This window comes from Cnephaeus nilssonii, assembly GCF_951640355.1.
Source record: "Cnephaeus nilssonii genome assembly, contig: SCAFFOLD_173, whole genome shotgun sequence".
In the NCBI taxonomy this organism is placed as follows: domain Eukaryota; kingdom Metazoa; phylum Chordata; class Mammalia; order Chiroptera; family Vespertilionidae; genus Cnephaeus; species Cnephaeus nilssonii.
Genome location: NW_027645553.1, coordinates 16,480 through 32,128, shown reverse-complemented (window position 1 = coordinate 32,128; position 15,649 = coordinate 16,480). Strand labels below are relative to the sequence as shown.

The 15,649-nt window shown below is 61.6% G+C and overlaps 1 protein-coding gene across 2 annotated transcripts in view; it reads right to left on the bottom strand.

The window, feature by feature from the left end:
- Nucleotides 1–869: 869 nt before the first annotated feature.
- The window catches only part of LOC307096577 (nuclear receptor corepressor 2-like), a 29,507-nt gene continuing 14,727 nt past the window's right edge, over nucleotides 870–15,649 (bottom strand). The window contains exons 3-7 of one of the 2 annotated variants that reach the window (XM_079800877.1): nucleotides 10,167–10,294; nucleotides 9,448–9,625; nucleotides 4,283–4,462; nucleotides 3,193–3,306; nucleotides 870–2,576 (exon numbers count right to left, since the gene is read on the bottom strand). In XM_079800877.1, coding sequence (XP_079657003.1) covers nucleotides 2,511–2,576; nucleotides 3,193–3,306; nucleotides 4,283–4,462; nucleotides 9,448–9,625; nucleotides 10,167–10,294 — 666 coding nt within the window. In that variant the 3' untranslated portion in view covers nucleotides 870–2,510. Of the gene's footprint in view, nucleotides 2,577–2,644; nucleotides 3,307–4,282; nucleotides 4,463–9,447; nucleotides 9,626–10,166; nucleotides 10,295–15,649 lie in introns of those variants that run through there. The other variant, XM_079800876.1, reaches the window with a different exon arrangement.

The following is a 15,649-nucleotide window of genomic DNA, read 5'->3' as shown; positions in this document are numbered from 1 at the left end:
AGAACAAGCATAAGCTGTGAACCGTGTCCAGACCAACTGGGGGAGGGGGGTCAAGGCCAGGAAATGAGGGCCAGAAAGAGGAGAAACGGGGTTGGTGGGTGTGCAGGGTTCAACAGACGGTCAACCGGGGCTGAAACAGGGACCCGGGAGCCGAGAGCTGAGGAGAGCGAGCCCAGTGGGGGGAGCTGTGGCAGAGGGCACGGCCCAGGCAGGAGCGCGCCCGCCCGTTCCGGGAAGAACGCGGGGGCGGGGGGGGGGGGGTAGACTGGGCAGAGAGAGGGGCGAACGAATGGGAGGACAGAAAAGGGGACAGGGGACAAGGAAGGAGAGAAGCAAGACTCCTCGGGTCACCGGCGTGCCCACGGGCGGGGGAGCCTGGGTACGAGTCTGTCCCCCCACCAGAAAGGACGTGCGTGGAGCAGGAGCGGCCACGGAGCAGGCATCCCCTCACGTGGCTGCTGAACAAACAAACGAATGAATGAATGAATGAATGCACGGATGAATGAACAGATGAATGAATGAACAAATGAATGAATGAATGAATGAATGAATGAGTAGGATGTATGCAATGCACCCCGCCCACTTGAACAAGAGTAACCATACAGCTGGCCCGTGGTGCCAGGCACAGTCCTAGGCACTAGGCCCGTGGTCGGCAAACTCATTCGTCCACAGAGCCAAACATCAACAGCACAACGATTGACATTTCTTTGGAGAGCCCATTTTTTTAAACTTAAACTTCTTCTAACGCCACTTCTTCAAAATGAACTCGCCCAGGCCATGGTATTTTGTGGAAGAGCCACACTCAAGGGGCCAAAGAGCCGCATGTGGCTCGCGAGCCGCGGTTTGCCGACCACGGAACTAGGTCATGAACGTGAACTCCACCCACCGTGTGAGGCAGGTGCCACAATTGCCCTCGTTTCGCAGGTGAAGACCACGCGTCACAGGCTCAACTCATCTGCCTAAGGACACCGCGCCAGGAAGTGGCAGGGACGGCACCTGAGCCCAGACAGCTGGCTACAGCACTACAGCACACGCGGCCCCTGAGCTCTCCCACGGTTACGATTATTACGTGTTCCCTGGGGTGTGGGGCCGGGGTGTGGGGTGAGTGACCGGCCACACAAGGCCCAGCACACAGCTCCCAGGTCCCAGCAGGCTCAGTCACATCCCGCAGCTATTGCTGCTTCAAGAGGCAGAGGCATAGCACACGCGTTGACCCAGCCGTTTCCTGCCTGGAGTTACAGCCGTAGGCGTCCGTCATGGGTTCCCAGGCTACAGAGTGGCCATCCAGGTCCCAGGACACCCCACCTGACCTCCGAGCATCGCTCCAGCCGCATGTCCCACAGCAGAGACAGCTGGGGAGGGTGGTCAGGAGCCCCGGGCAGGACCGAAAGGGGAGGCCAGAGCAGGAAGGAGAGGTGCCCCATCGGTCACGCTCCCCTGGGTCACGTCAGATAAAGGAGAAGTGCCTCTCTGGGCCCCCGTGTCCTTCCTCATCTGTAACTCAAAGAGGGAACCCCACACCCACAGGCCCCGAGCACATCTGGAAAGCGTCCGTGGTCAATCACGGATGCTGGGCTCTCGGGGGTTTGATTGGGATGACGGGGAGCTCACCACCTCCCCAGACACCAGGTTCTCCCTGGGGATCAGCCCCTGGAGTCATTCTGCTCGGGGTCCCCTGAAATGCTTCCCTAGACAGAGCCCCCTACACAGACCCGGCAGCTATAGCCAGGGATCCCTGGGAGCCCCCACAGCCTGCTATAGATCCTGCGTCCACCCATCCCGAGGCCCCGTCCAGGGCTACCAGGTGTACCGGTTAATGATGCGGATTTTCTTTCAATCGATGGGGTTACACATATGCTGATATAGATACGATTTGAAATGTATGCTATTTTGTTGTATTGACAACAAGCTTCAAAACCTCATATGTCAAATTTTCTGAAGGTGTTAACATCATAGATGTTTTTACGCTTAAAAATGTCAAATTTCGTGCCAAAAAAAAAAAAGAGCATTTGCGGGAAGTTTTAATTCATTACTTTATTGTGAAGAAAAGTGCTGCTGAAAGTGATCGTGTACTTCGGGAAGCTTATGGTGAACATGCTCCACCTCAAGATACGTGTGAGCGCTGGTTTAAACGCTTTAAAAGGGATGATTTCGACGTGAAAGACAAAGAACGTCCAGGCCAACCGAAAAAGTTGGAAGACCAACAATGACCAGCATTATCGGATGAAGATGCGTGTCAAACTCAGAAACAACTCACAGAAAGATTACACGTTGCTCAGCAAACAATTTCCGACTGTTTACAAGCAATGGGAAAGATTTTAAAGGAAGGAAAATGGGTGCCACATCAACTGAACGAAAGACAAATAGAAAATTGAAAAGTCACCAGGAAAATGCTGCTTCAACGGCACGGAAGAAAGTCTTTTTGGCATCGAATTGTGACTGGCGATGAAAAGTGGGTTTATGTGGAGAATCCCAAACGCACAAAATCACGGGTTGATCCAGGTCAACCATCAACATCGACCGCGTTTTCCGACGGTCTTAGGCTCTACAGCAGCGGTTCTCAACCTGTGGGTCGCCTAAGACCGTCGGAAAACACAGATATTTACATGACGATTCACTAACAGTAGCAACATTACAGTTATGAAGTAGCAACGAAAATAATTGTATGGTTGGGGGTCACCACAACACAAGGAACTGTGTTAAAGGGTCGCGGCGTTAGGGAGGCTGAGAACCACAGCTCCAGGACTATAAGACGCCTGGACGGGCGGGGTGCTCCGGGCATGCTCGCTGGTACTGAGAATGAGCATAATGACGTCATGACTGCCTTCTGCGTTACAGGAGTCCCGTCTGCTTGGGTGCCTACGTGCCTGCCCACCCCCCCACCGATCAGCTGGCCCTGACACTCTCCTGCGAAGACCTGACGCCTACGCTTTTCACGCCGCATCCCACCGGCAGCCACCTGAGCGGGTCACGGGGCAGCCACCCCGCGATGGGTCTCTGCCGGCCCCCCTTCCCCTCCCACTCACAGGCCCAGGTCTCCGTGTGTGTGTGCGAGGGGGGAGGGGGGAGCCACAGCTGGGAACCCCGAGGCCCAGGGAGGCACAGGGAGAGAGCCAGGCCCCTCCAGGGGGGCCGGGCAGGCAGCACGGGGCGCCCAGGAGCAGGTGGGCGGACGCGGACGCCAACACCTACCCGGTTCTCGTCGTAGATGATCTGCACGAGGCTGCGGTGCTTCGACTCGATGGGCGGCGGCGACACGGGCTTCTCGGGCTCGGGCGGCTTGGCGGCCTCCTCCTCCAGCTGTTGCTGCGGGAAGGAGCGCGCGGTGGTGAGCGCGCCGGCGGGCGGGCGGAAGGAGAGGCGGGCGGAGGGGCGGCCTGGGCCGGTGGCCGCGCACAGGAAGTCAGGCTGCTAACCATTTCCTCTGAGTCACCCGCGGGGACTCCGAACCCTGGAGGGGCCCCCCAACAACCCGCCGGGGACGGGAGCGTCCAGCCCAGGCCCAGCTCCAGCCTGCGGGCTCTGCAGCCGGCCGGCCCGGGCTCCCACCCCCCGCCCTGGGGACTCGGCAGCGAGCTGAGCATCAGCAAGCAGCTTCCCCCCGCTGCGCCTCGGTTTTCTCTTCTGTAAAATGGGGCTCATCCCTGTGCCTCCCGGACAGGGCTGCCGGGAGGAGAGGATGTGCCGGGGCGCACGCAGCACTGCCCGGGGCTCGCGAAACGCCAGCTGCCATCGCCCACTCTCTTCCCCACAGGAGCCGGCGTCCCCGGGGGGCGGTGCAGACGCGGGAGCCAGACCGTGGAGACGGGAGCCCTACTCCCACGACGCCCTTGCTGTGCAACCTTCTCTGAGCATCCCTCTCCTTTGGGAAAACGGGACAATCCGACGTCCCACCCGAGACTCCGCAATGCACTCGGCACCCGGCAAATAGCTCTCCATCATCGCCATCTGCCCCCCGGTCTTCACCCTGGACCCCCCTCCGAACGCCAGCGAGCCCTTCCCGGCACGCTGCCGTCGAGCACCGAAGCCCCGTGCCGACGCGGGCGCACACCTCGGCTCCTTCGAGTTAAACTACGTGGCAAGTCCAGTTCTCAGAACGAACGCCCCACGGCACCACACAACAGCCCCCTCGTCCAACAAGCGTCACGGACACAACAGGAGCCGGCACGCGGACCGTGCTCAGCCGCACGCACAGCCACGGGGACCGGCGTCGCCCTCCCCGCCACGGCGGCGGGGCCAGGAGCCGGAGCCGCCGCCACAGCCCGCGCCCGCCCGCCCGCACCTGCTTCTTCTTCAGCTTGGAGATCTGCTGCTCCACCATGGTGATCTCGCGGTCCACGCGGTCCATGCTCTGGATCAGCTCCTCCTTGGACAGCCGCGGCGGCACCAGCTCCAGCTCGGGGTCGGCGTGCGGGGGGCTGGGCGGGGACACCGGCTCCAGCTTGCCCGCCAGGCTGCGCTCCTGTGGCGGGGAGAAAGCGGGCCCGGGGTCAGCAGGGGGAACCCCAGGCGATGCTTTCGGATCTGCCGGGCGCGGGGGTCTCGGCGGCGGCGGTGGCCACTCCGCTCGGACGTCGGGTGAGGAAAGCAGCCACCGACCCTCCGTAAGCACACGGACGCGGCTCTGTGCCAATAAAACTTTATTCAGCCCTGGCCGGTGTGGCTCAGTGGATAGAGCGTCGGCCTGCGGACTGAAGGGTCCCAGGTTCGATTCCGGTCAAGGGCATGTACCTTGGTTGCGGGCACATCCCCAGGAGGGGGTGTGCAGGAGGCAGCTGATCGATGTTTCTCTCTCATCGATGTTTCTAACTCTCTCTCCCTCTCCCTTTCTCTCTGTTAAAAAAAAAATCAATAAAATATATTTAAAAAAAAAAAAACTTTATTCACAGAAGCAGGCACCCCCGCGTTCCCAGCCCTGACTGCAGGCCCGGCGCACGGGACCTCTCCCAGGGCAGCCCACGTCCCAGGCTGTCCCAGGGCGGCTACCAGCCCTGCCTGCCTGCCTTCGCCCTCCCTGGTCCCCCTGCGGCCGGGCCCTTCCGGCTCATTCCGCACAGGGCACAGCCGTCCTGCGCTCCCAGGGCGCCTCTTTCCAAGCTCCCCTACCCCCTCCCCCCAACACTCACTCGTCTTGTCCTCCCAGCAGACCCACCTCCTCCAGAACCTCCATCCACCCCCAAGGCCTGGTCCGGCTGACCCTGTACCAACACCCGTTCACGGTGCTCCGTCTGAACCCGCCAGTTACAGGACTTCCCCTCTGGTGCCAACAGAGAAAACGCTAAGACGGGGACGTACAGCCCTGGCCAGCACGGCCCAGTGGTTAGAGCAGTGGTCGGCAAACTGCGGCTCGCGAGCCACATGTGGCTCTTTGGCCCCTGGAGTTTTCAGCAAAGGCCAGCTGAGGAGAACCCTAATTAAGTTAATAACCATGTACCTACCTATACAGTTTAAGTTTAAAAAATGTGGCTCTCAAAAGAAATTTCAGTCGTTGTCCTGTTGATATTTGGCTCTGTGGACTAATGAGTTTGCCGACCAATGGGTTAGAGTGTTGGCCTGCACACCAAAGGGTCTCGGGTTCGATTCCCGGTCAGGGGCACGTCTCTGGGTTACAGGTTCGATCCCCAGCCCCGGCCGGGGAGCGTGCGGGAGGCAACCCATCAATGTGTCTCTCTCACATCGATGTTTCTCTCTGATTCTCTCCCCCAACTTCCACTCTTCTCTAAAAAAAAAAATAAATGGAAAAAATACGCTTGGGTGAGGATTAACAACAGAAAATTCCACCACCCCCTTTAATTTACCAGTATTTTCCTGCCCTGAGCGTTACACTTTGTGTAAACAAGTTGTTTTTAAAAACCAGCTAGACAAACAAGGGAACCCTTCACTGGGTCACCCCGACTCCATCCCACCAACTGAAGTTTATTAGCGTTCACCTTCAAGGCCCTCGGTTCACATCCCCGTCCCCTCGGGCCCTCCCAGCTCCGTGACCTCAAGCAGATCACGCACCGCCCCCGCCTCAGTTTCCCCATCTGCGCCATGGGGCCATTCCCGCCTTCCAGCCGGTGAGGAGGCCTGAAGGCGCTCACGCGTGCAGAGCGTTCCGCGCGGAGCCAGGCCACGCTGTCCGCGCTGCATGAGCCCTGGCTGGATCGCCCCGGCTCCAGGCCCGGCAGTGAGGGGGGCCCCCAGCCCCCGCCCAGCGCCCGCCCAGCGCCATCCTCAAGGCCAAGCCAGCAGCTGCAGGCAGGGGAGGCCCGGAGGAGCTCCGGGCTGTGGCTCCCCGCCCCCGCGGCAGCTGCTCAGGAGACAGAGGACACATTATTCCCGGGACAACGGCAGCCGCCGCGGCCGCCAACTGCCTCCCCTCCTGCCCCCAGGACACGGGACTGCGGGCACCTGACTCCCTCCTGCACCCAGGCTGGTGTGTTCCCGCACCGGGGAGCCTTCGCACGACCCGTGCCCTCTGCCCTGTGCCCTCTGCGCACCCCCATGCCAGCTGAAACCAGACCCCCCGGCCCCTGGACCGGGAATCGAACCCCCAACCCTTGGGTGGGCGGACTGGCGCTCTAACCACTGAGCCACCGGCCAGGGCCCCCTGGCTGACTCCGAGTTGCGCGTTTCCCCTAACACGGCTCATTTCACGCGTGCGCTTCATCTCAAGCCGTCAGCGGTACCGTCTCCGGGGCCCAGCCCTCCAGGAGCGGGACGGAGGGACCTGGCCGTGGCCTCCAGGGGGTCCCGTGGCAGCGGCCTCCATTCCAGCCCCAAACCGCGGGAGGGAGACCGCAGACCAGGCCCGGCCGCCTGCCAGGCAGGAGCGGCACCCCCTCCCCGTCCAGGCCTGGCCGTGGGAGCGCAGGCCGACCAGGGGGAGCCCTCCCGGTGCGGAACGCGGCGGGGCAGACAGAGCCGGGCTGCGGGGGGCGCCGCCGCCCCTCGTCCCCGCGCCGGGAAGGGGCCGCGTCGGCGATGGCGTCCAGCGAGAGGGAAGCAGCTGTGGGCTGGAGGGCGGCCTTGAACGTGGGGGGAGCGGACACACCGAGACCACGTGGAGGACGGCAGAACCAAGAGATCAACAGCCCTGGCCGGCGGGCTCAGCGGTTGGTGCCTCAGCCTGCACGCCGGAGGGTTGGGGGGTTCGAGACCCGGGCGCCGGGCGGGGGCTGGGTCCCCCCTCACTGCAGCTTCCATCCCCGCCCCCTGTCGGGCCACCCATGGGAGGCAACCAATGGGCGCGTCTCTCTCGTATCGATGTCTCTCTCTCTCTCTCTCTCTCTCTCTCTCTCTCTCTCTCTCTCTCTGGCTGCCCCTCTCCCTTCCACTTTAAAAGGGAAGAAAAAAAACAAGAAATCCATCCAATTCCCGTCTGGAGCAGCAGCTGAACCCCAGGCGGCAAACACGAAGACCATCTGACAACCGGCTGAGCAGCCTCCCTGGCTCCCTCCCCGCCCGCCCGGCGAGCGCTCACACTCCCCAACCCTCTGGGCAGCCTGGAGCCAGCACGGGGCCCACCCTCCGCGGCCTGGGGCCCAGGAGGAGGAGGGAGACAGACAGACACAGAGTCAGACGGACGAGACAGGCAGTCAGACAGAGACAGGGCCCAGAGACAGAGATGAAGGCAGAGAGAGACAGACAGACAAACATACACAAACACACACACACACACACACATACACCCCCGCCCCAGGCAGCCAGAGGCAGGGACAGCCAGACAGACATGGAGACAGAGAAAGACCACAGAGGGAGAGGAGGCCTCCGGGAACCACGAGGGGGACAGGGACAAGCGGACGGGCTGAGAGCCGCCTGGGGCACCAACCCTCCCCAGCGCCCAGCACCATAGGCCCCAGGGCTCCGAGCCCCACGTGGGCCGGCCTGGTGCATTCGCGCCCGGACACACCCCGCACGGGGCTCGGTCCCCAGGGAGGACGTCCAGCCCAGCGGGCGTGGCCCTGTGCCCGGCGCCCACACCCCACTCCCCTGCGGGTCCCAGTCCCACTTCGGGGAACAGGGATTCCTGGGGCGCTTCCCTCCCAGGAGGCCAAGCGGCCAAGGCCACAAGGAGGAGGAACCAGACTGGAGGGCAGGGGCGGGGACAGCAGGCCTGGGAGGCGGGAGGCAGCGGCCGCCGGGGAGACCAGAGGGGAGGGAAGCGGCGGCAGGACAGCCTGGCGGGCAGGGCCGCGCTTCAGCGCCCTCCCCCCCTCCCCACGGCCATGGGCCAGTGGCTTCCGCGGAGCCTGGGGCTCACTCCGCCGGCACCCGCTTCACGTGAGCTCGTCACACCATCCCCACCACCCAGGCACACCCCGTGTGCCGGATCTCAAGCGAAGGAGCCGCCTCGGCCGGTCCCATCCCGCGTCAGGCAGAGAAGAGGATCCAGCAGCCCGAGTGGACCCCTGCCCTCCGCGGCCTGGCCCCCAGGCCCCAGCCACGCCCACCAGTGCCGCAGCGAGAGGAGCTCTGACCTCGCCCGGCAGCCGGGAGGCCGTTCCTGAGCTAATGCGCGTGTCCCCGTGGGTGCGGAGAGCCTCACGGAACTCACACGCACAGCGGGGACACCCGTCACGCGGCCCGCAAAGGACGAGCGTGTCCCTCGGCCACCGTCCCATGCCCACCCCGGGCGCTGGCTGAGCCTGGGGGGCAGAGGCACCGCGGTCTGGTCTGCTTCCTCCGTGTGAGCCGCGGTCCACGGAGCCTTCGCTCGCTGCCCGGCGTTTAGTGAACAGCGGAACCCCGCCCCCCACGGCAGCAAACCACGGGGGGGCGGGGGGGCTTAGCCTATGCAGTCTCCGCCAGCACCTCTATTTTTTTTTAACATATTTCTTTTTTTTAAATATATTTTATTGATTTTTTACAGAGAGGAAGGGAGAGGGAGAGAGAGCTAGAAACATCGATGAGAGAGAAACATCGACCAGCTGCCTCCTGCACACCCCCCACAGGGGACGTGCCCGCAACCAAGGTCCATGCCCTTGACCGGCATCGAACCCGGGACCCTTCCGTCCGCAGGTCGACGCTCTATCCACTGAGCCAAACCGGTTCTGGTTTTAATATATTTCTATGGATTTCAGAGAGGAAGGGAGAGGAAGAGAGAGAAACCTCCATGATGAGAGAGAATCATGGATCGGCTGCCTCCTGCACGCCCCACAATGGTGAGGACCGAGCCCGCAACCCGGGCCTGTGCCCTGACCGGGAATCGAACCCTGACCTCCTGGTTCCTAGGTCAACGCTCACCACTGAGCCCCACCGGCCGGGTTCGACTCTCTCTTTTAAAGAGGAGGGAAAGGAAAGAGCCCTCCAGCACCGCGGGGCGTGGGGGCCCTGCAGGCTGCACTCTCTCCCCGGCCACGCCAGGGCCCGCAGAGCCAGCCTCGTCCCGGACCCTCCTCTCGCCGCCCAGCCTCGGCCCACGCCGTGCCCCGCTCTCCCCGCGGCGGCAGCACCGGGCCTTACCTTGGCCAGGTCCTCGGCGCCGCCGGGCTGGCTGGCGGGCAGCAGGGGCGCGGGCCGCAGCAGGGCGTCGGGCAGCAGCTCCAGGCGGGGGCGCTTGCTGTCGGTGAACTCCATCTCCGGCTTGCCCAGCTCGGGCAGGTAGGAGTGCGGCTCGGGGCGCAGGTGCAGCTCCTGGGACCTGTGGGGGGCGGGGGCACGAGCGTCACGTCGACCGGCCTCCCTGCCGAGCGCCGGCCGGGCGCCGGGCCCTCCGTGATCCCGCAGGACAGGCGCCTGTGCGTCCAGGGCGCACAGGGCTCGCACCCAGACGTGTCTGCCCACCGCCCACACGCACGGGCTGCTGTTGACAGGGAGAGCGTGGACCCGGGGACACACCCCCTCGCTCCCGAGTGTGGCCCGGGGACCAGAGCATCAGTCCCCCCCAAATGCCGAATCTGGAGTCCCAACCGGACCTGCCGAGTCACACTCTGCCGTTCACCAAGATCCCCGGCGACGCGGGGGCCGTCGGAAAAGCACTGTGGCTCTAACACGGACAATCACACATGTGGTGCCGCCTGCACACAGCACCCACCCCGGGCAGGATCGCCCGCCGGTCACAGCCCTCGCGCTGTGCGGAGGAGGAAGCGGGCCGGCCGTGTGAGCGCCTGCTCCCCCCCGGGCCTCGGCTTCCCCACCGGAGAAATGGGCCCGCGGCTCCGGCAGGCCCGGGAGCCCCTCACCTCTCGTTCCCGGGCTGGAACTCGGACAGCAGGGACGGCCGCCGCCGCTGGGGCTGGATGATGGAGCCGGGCGACAGGTGCGCGGCGTAGTCCCGGGGGTGGTGCTGGTACTCGAGCAGCCCCACGTCCTGCGGCGAGAGGGCGGAGGGGTGAGCGCCGGGCGGGGCCCAGCGTGACCGAGGGCGTTCCTGGGGCCGTCGCCATGGAGAAGGGCACCCCCCTCCAGCTCACTCGCGCTCTGGGCGGGCGCTGCGACGCTGTCTGTCCCCGTGGTCGGCAAACTCATTCGTCCACAGAGCCAAACATCAACGGGACAACGACTAAAATTTCTTTGGAGAGCCACATTTTTAAAACTTAAACCTCTTCTCACGCCACTTCTTCAACATAGACTCGCCCAGGCCGTGGTGTTTTGTGGAAGAGCCACACTCAAGGGGCCAAAGAGCCGCATGTGGCTCGCGAGCCGCAGTTTGCCGACCACGGGTCTGTCCAGATAGATAACCGAGCCTGCGTGTTATCAGGGGGGCGGGCGGGCTGGGGGGGGAGGGGGGGCACAGCCTGGTGTTGACCCTGGCACTAAGGGAGCCCGGGGTCCGCGTGAGGCAGGGAGGGAGGGAGGGAGGGTCTGTCTGTGAGGCTCACAGTCCAGGCTCCGAACCGAAGGGAGAACTCACACACGTGTGTCACGTATGTAAGCAAAGATCCAAGTCAGAAAAAGACAGCATTCTGGCAAAACCCTCCTACTTCAGTACCACGCCTTTCACGGCCCATTGTCATCCAGGAAAACACGGAATAGTAACAAGTCAGATGCACCCGGCGGCCAATTTTTAAAAACACAGAGACACGTCCTTCGCACGGGAAAACGGGGCAGGCTTCCCCAGGGGACCGCTCCGAATCGGCTGGTTCTGTCTGCCTGGACCGCTCAGCGCCGCTGTGCGTGCGGCAATCCGTTAGTGATGTCTGACGTGGGCGAGGCTCCGGACACAGATTTTCCCTTCTGGGCACCTTTCTCGATTCTCCCGATTTTCCATAAAAAAAAAAAAAAAAAGCCAGGCGGCCTTCTCCTCCCCGCTCACTCGTGAACGCGATCACTTCTGCAAAGAGCATCGGACGCTGCCGGGACGTGTGTGTGTCAGACCCTCCAGGACACGCGTGTTCGGAGACGGGGAGGCCTTGAGACGGGGGGTCCACGGGCCCCGTCACCCCGAGGCGGGAAGCGTGGCGGGAAGGGCCGTCCGGGGTGGAAAGGAAGCGGCAGGGCCTCGCTCAAACCCGCGGGGCCCCAGCTTCCTCGGCTCTGACACGGGACCGAGCCCACGGGAGAGGCCTGTGCCTCTGACCTCCACCCCCCCCTTCCCACGGACGGCCCCCAGGCTGCGGGCGGCTCCCAGGAGGCAGAGCAGGCTCCGGCCCCCCACCCCCTGAGAGACGGCCCCCCACCCCCCCGCGGGACGGCCAGCACAGAGCACCAGGTGTCCGCAGACTCAGGCCAACGCACAGGCCCAGGCCGGGAGGAGGAGGAGGAAGGGCCCGAGGGAGGGAGGGAGGGAGGGGAGGCCCCGGATCACTCTGGCAAGGCTGCCAGGCACAGCTCGCGCTCTCTCTCTCTCTCTCTCTCTCTCTCTCACACACACACACACACACACACACACACACACACACGCACCCACACGCACGTACAGAGGTGTGAGAAGCAATCAGCCGCCGTGCGCGTCTGCCAGGAGGAAGTGTCTCCCGCCGGCTCGTTCGCGCTCGCTCGCACAAAAGCCAAATGAGCAGCGCGGTGAGAGGCAGACAGCCCATCCCCATCCCCATCCCCCGGGAGGGGCCGGGCACCACGGCGCCTACCGCTGCCAACGAGGCGGGGAGCCCACGGCACCAGCCCTCTGGCCTCCGTTCCCCAGGTCAGGAGCCAGCAAGTCCCTCTAAGAAGCCTCTGGGGGGCCCCTGCTGCCCTGCCCGCACCCCAGGGCCTAACGCCAGTCTCCAGGGCTGAGCCCAGGGGACACCCTGCCCCCCAAGGGTGCCCGGAAGCTCTACAGGAAGGCAAGAACTGGGGAGACCCCCAGGAAGGTCTGACCGGAAGTGGGGCTCCCCATGGTCACGTGCACCTGCAAACACCAAACACCAGGCGGGCCGGCGGGCAGCCTCCGGGCCACGTCTCAGAGGGAGCGCTCTGAGGGGTGACAAAATGGTGATGACACTGGTAACAGCGACCGATGCTCCCAAACTGCCTACTGTGCGCGCCTGCCACCCATGCTCGGCATCCAGGAAGGACTCTCATCCCCACGGCAACCCCAGAGCCCCGCATGAACACGAGAGATCTCAGGCGCAGAGAGGGTGAGCGGCGTGCCTGGTCACACAGCGGGGAGGAAGGAGGCGACGCGGGGAAGAGGGGCTGTCTCGTAGCCGGGGCAGCAGAAGAGGGGCGGAGGACATGACCTGGAGGAGGCAAAGGAAGGAAGAGGGAGAATTCCGTCCATCCCCGGGCCCTGGACTCAGGGTCCCTCCTGGAGTGACAGGGGTTCCAGTCAAGACAGCCCCGCCCCGGGGACTCTGCACCTGCGGGTCCCTCTGCCTGGGACACGCCTCCATGGATTCCCACAGGCCTGGCCCGGAGCCTCCCCCATTCATCCATCCATCCCTTCATCCATCCATCATCCATCCATCCCTTCATCCATCCATCCCTCCATCCATCCCTTCATCCATCCATCATCCATCCATCCCTTCCCTTCATCCATCCATCCCTTCATCCATCCATCATCCATCCATCCATCCCTTCATCCATCCATCCCTTCATCCATCCATCATCCATCCATCCCTTCCCTTCATCCATCCATCCATCATCCATCCATCCCTTCATCCATCCATCATCCATCCATCCCTTCCCTTCATCCATCCATCATCCATCCATCCCTTCATCCATCCATCATCCATCCATCCCTTCCCTTCATCCATCCATCCATCATCCATCCCTTCATCCATCCGTCCATCCATCCATCCCTTCATCCATCCATCCATCCCTTCATCCATCCATCCATCCTTCCATCCATCCCTTCATCCATCCATCCATCCTTCCATCCATCCCTTCATCCATCCATCCCTTCATCCATCCATCCCTTTATCCATCTATTCCTTCATCCATCCATCCATTCCTTCATCCATCCATCCATCCATCATCCATCCATCCATCATCCATCCATCCCTTCATCCATCCATCCCTTCATCCATCCATCATCCATCCATCCCTTCATCCATCCAACCCTTCATCCATCCATCCCTTCATCCATCCCTTCATCCATCCATCATCCATCCATCCCTTCATCCATCCATCCCTTCATTCATCCATCCCTTCATCCATCCATCCCTTCATCCATCCATCCCTTCATTCATCCATCCCTTCATCCATCCATCCCTTCATCCATCCATCCATCCATCCCTTCATCCATCCATGATCCATCCATCCCTTCATCCATCCATCCCTTCATCCATCCATCCCTTCATCCATCCATCCCTTCATCCATCCATCCATCCGTCCATCCCTTCCTCCTCCATCCATCCAGCAAACACTTTTCAGGCATCTCATGGGCCTGTAGCTGGGAACACACACAAGCATGAAGGGATGGGTGAAGTACAATGTCAGCTTCTCCATAAGCACTCCTTCCCTGGACCCCGACTTCAATTAGGACTCTCCCCCTCCTCAGCCCTCCCTCCCCCTCCTCCCCTGCTCACCGATCCCCCACAACAAGCATGTCAAACTCGCGGCCCACAGCGAATATTCTTGCGGCCCAGCCAGTAGAACCGTACGTAAGAAACATTTTAATTAAAATCCCGTAACTTGATTTTTACAACATCCTGTTACACATCATCATTAATAACGAACCACAACGTTCGCGAATGACTGATGACTACAGTCGTGCTGCATTCATGTCCCTTACGTGCCCTACGCACAGGCGCACCATTTCTCTGCGCCGATACCAGCAGCGAATATTCTAGCAGCCGATGGCCACGTCCTTAGTCTTGGACTGACTTGTTTGGTGAGCGCAACAGGAAATATTTCACTTCCGGAGGACAAGAAAAATAGGTTTATTTGCGTGACGCTTATTAATTTGTGCAGTTATTCGGTGTCTGGCAAGTTAATGTTCAAGAAAAAATAGTAATCCTCATTAAAATGTTCTATTACTTTACGTTAACGATGACTATTTATTTCAGCCCTCTGTGTTCAGCACGTCTCTATCGGAATAAACCCACATTTCTATGAAAACGGAAGCTTTTGTTTTGCGGCCACATCCACGTACACCTTGTTTACATGGCCCGTGTTCACCTTCGAGTGTGACATGCTGGCCCCACAAGAACCTTAGTGCCCTCAGGCTGGGATGCTTGTGTGTGTTCCCAGCTACATGCCCATGAGATGCCTGAGAAGTGTTTGCTGGATGGATGAAGGGATGGATGGATGAAGGAATAGATGGATAAAGGGATGGATAAATGAAGGGATGGATGAATGAAGGGATGGATGGATGGATGAAGGGATGGATGGATGAAGGGATGGATGGATGGATGGATGGATGGATGACGGATGGATAGATGGATGGACAGATGAAGGGATGGACGGATGAAGGGATGGACGGATGAAGAGATGGATGGATGGATGGATGGATGGATGGATGGATGAAGGGATGGATGGATGAAGGGATGGATGGATGAAGGAATAGATGGATGAAGGAGGGATGGATGAATGGATGGATGGATGGATGGAGGAATAGATGGATGAAGGGATGGATGGATGAAGGAATAGATGGATGGATGGATGGATGAAGGGATGGGTGGATGAAGGGATGGAGGGATGAATGAGTGAGTGAATGAGTGAATGAATGAATGAATGGACAATGCTCCCAGCATGGCAGCTCCCGAGAGGCGAGCTGTGGGACCCAAACCATCCCTCAGGAGCCATCCCCAAGCAGGAGGGGCCATAAGGCTCAGGGAGTGACCCCCGAGGTGGCATCCAAGCCAAGCACCCCACCTGCTCCCCGCTGTGTGCAGGCACCCTCTGGCCCAGGCGGGCTCCGGGGTCCATGACCTCCACGTACGGGTTTGAGACCGACTGGAAATGAAACCGACGGGTGTTTCCCACAGAGTCCGATAAGCACGGGTCTCGGGCAGGAGGCGGCCCACCCGAGGCTGGAGCCAGACCCAGCTGTCTGGTCACGTGTCACCGACTCTCGGCCACGGCCACGGCTTTATGTCCGGCTGAGCAGCGCGTGGCCCGAGAGGCCTGGACTAGCTACAGAGGAGTCAGCCACCCCTCCTCCGGACGAGAGCCCAGTGTGTCCCGAGCGAAATGAGGAGGACGGTAACGGCGGGGCCCAGAGCGGCCAGTGATGAGGGAGCCTCCGACCGCAGACCCAGCCCTGACCTCCCACCACCCCAAGGACAGGGTCTCCAGCTCAGCCCGCGCCCCAGGAGAGCAAGCCCCCCCCCCCACCCGA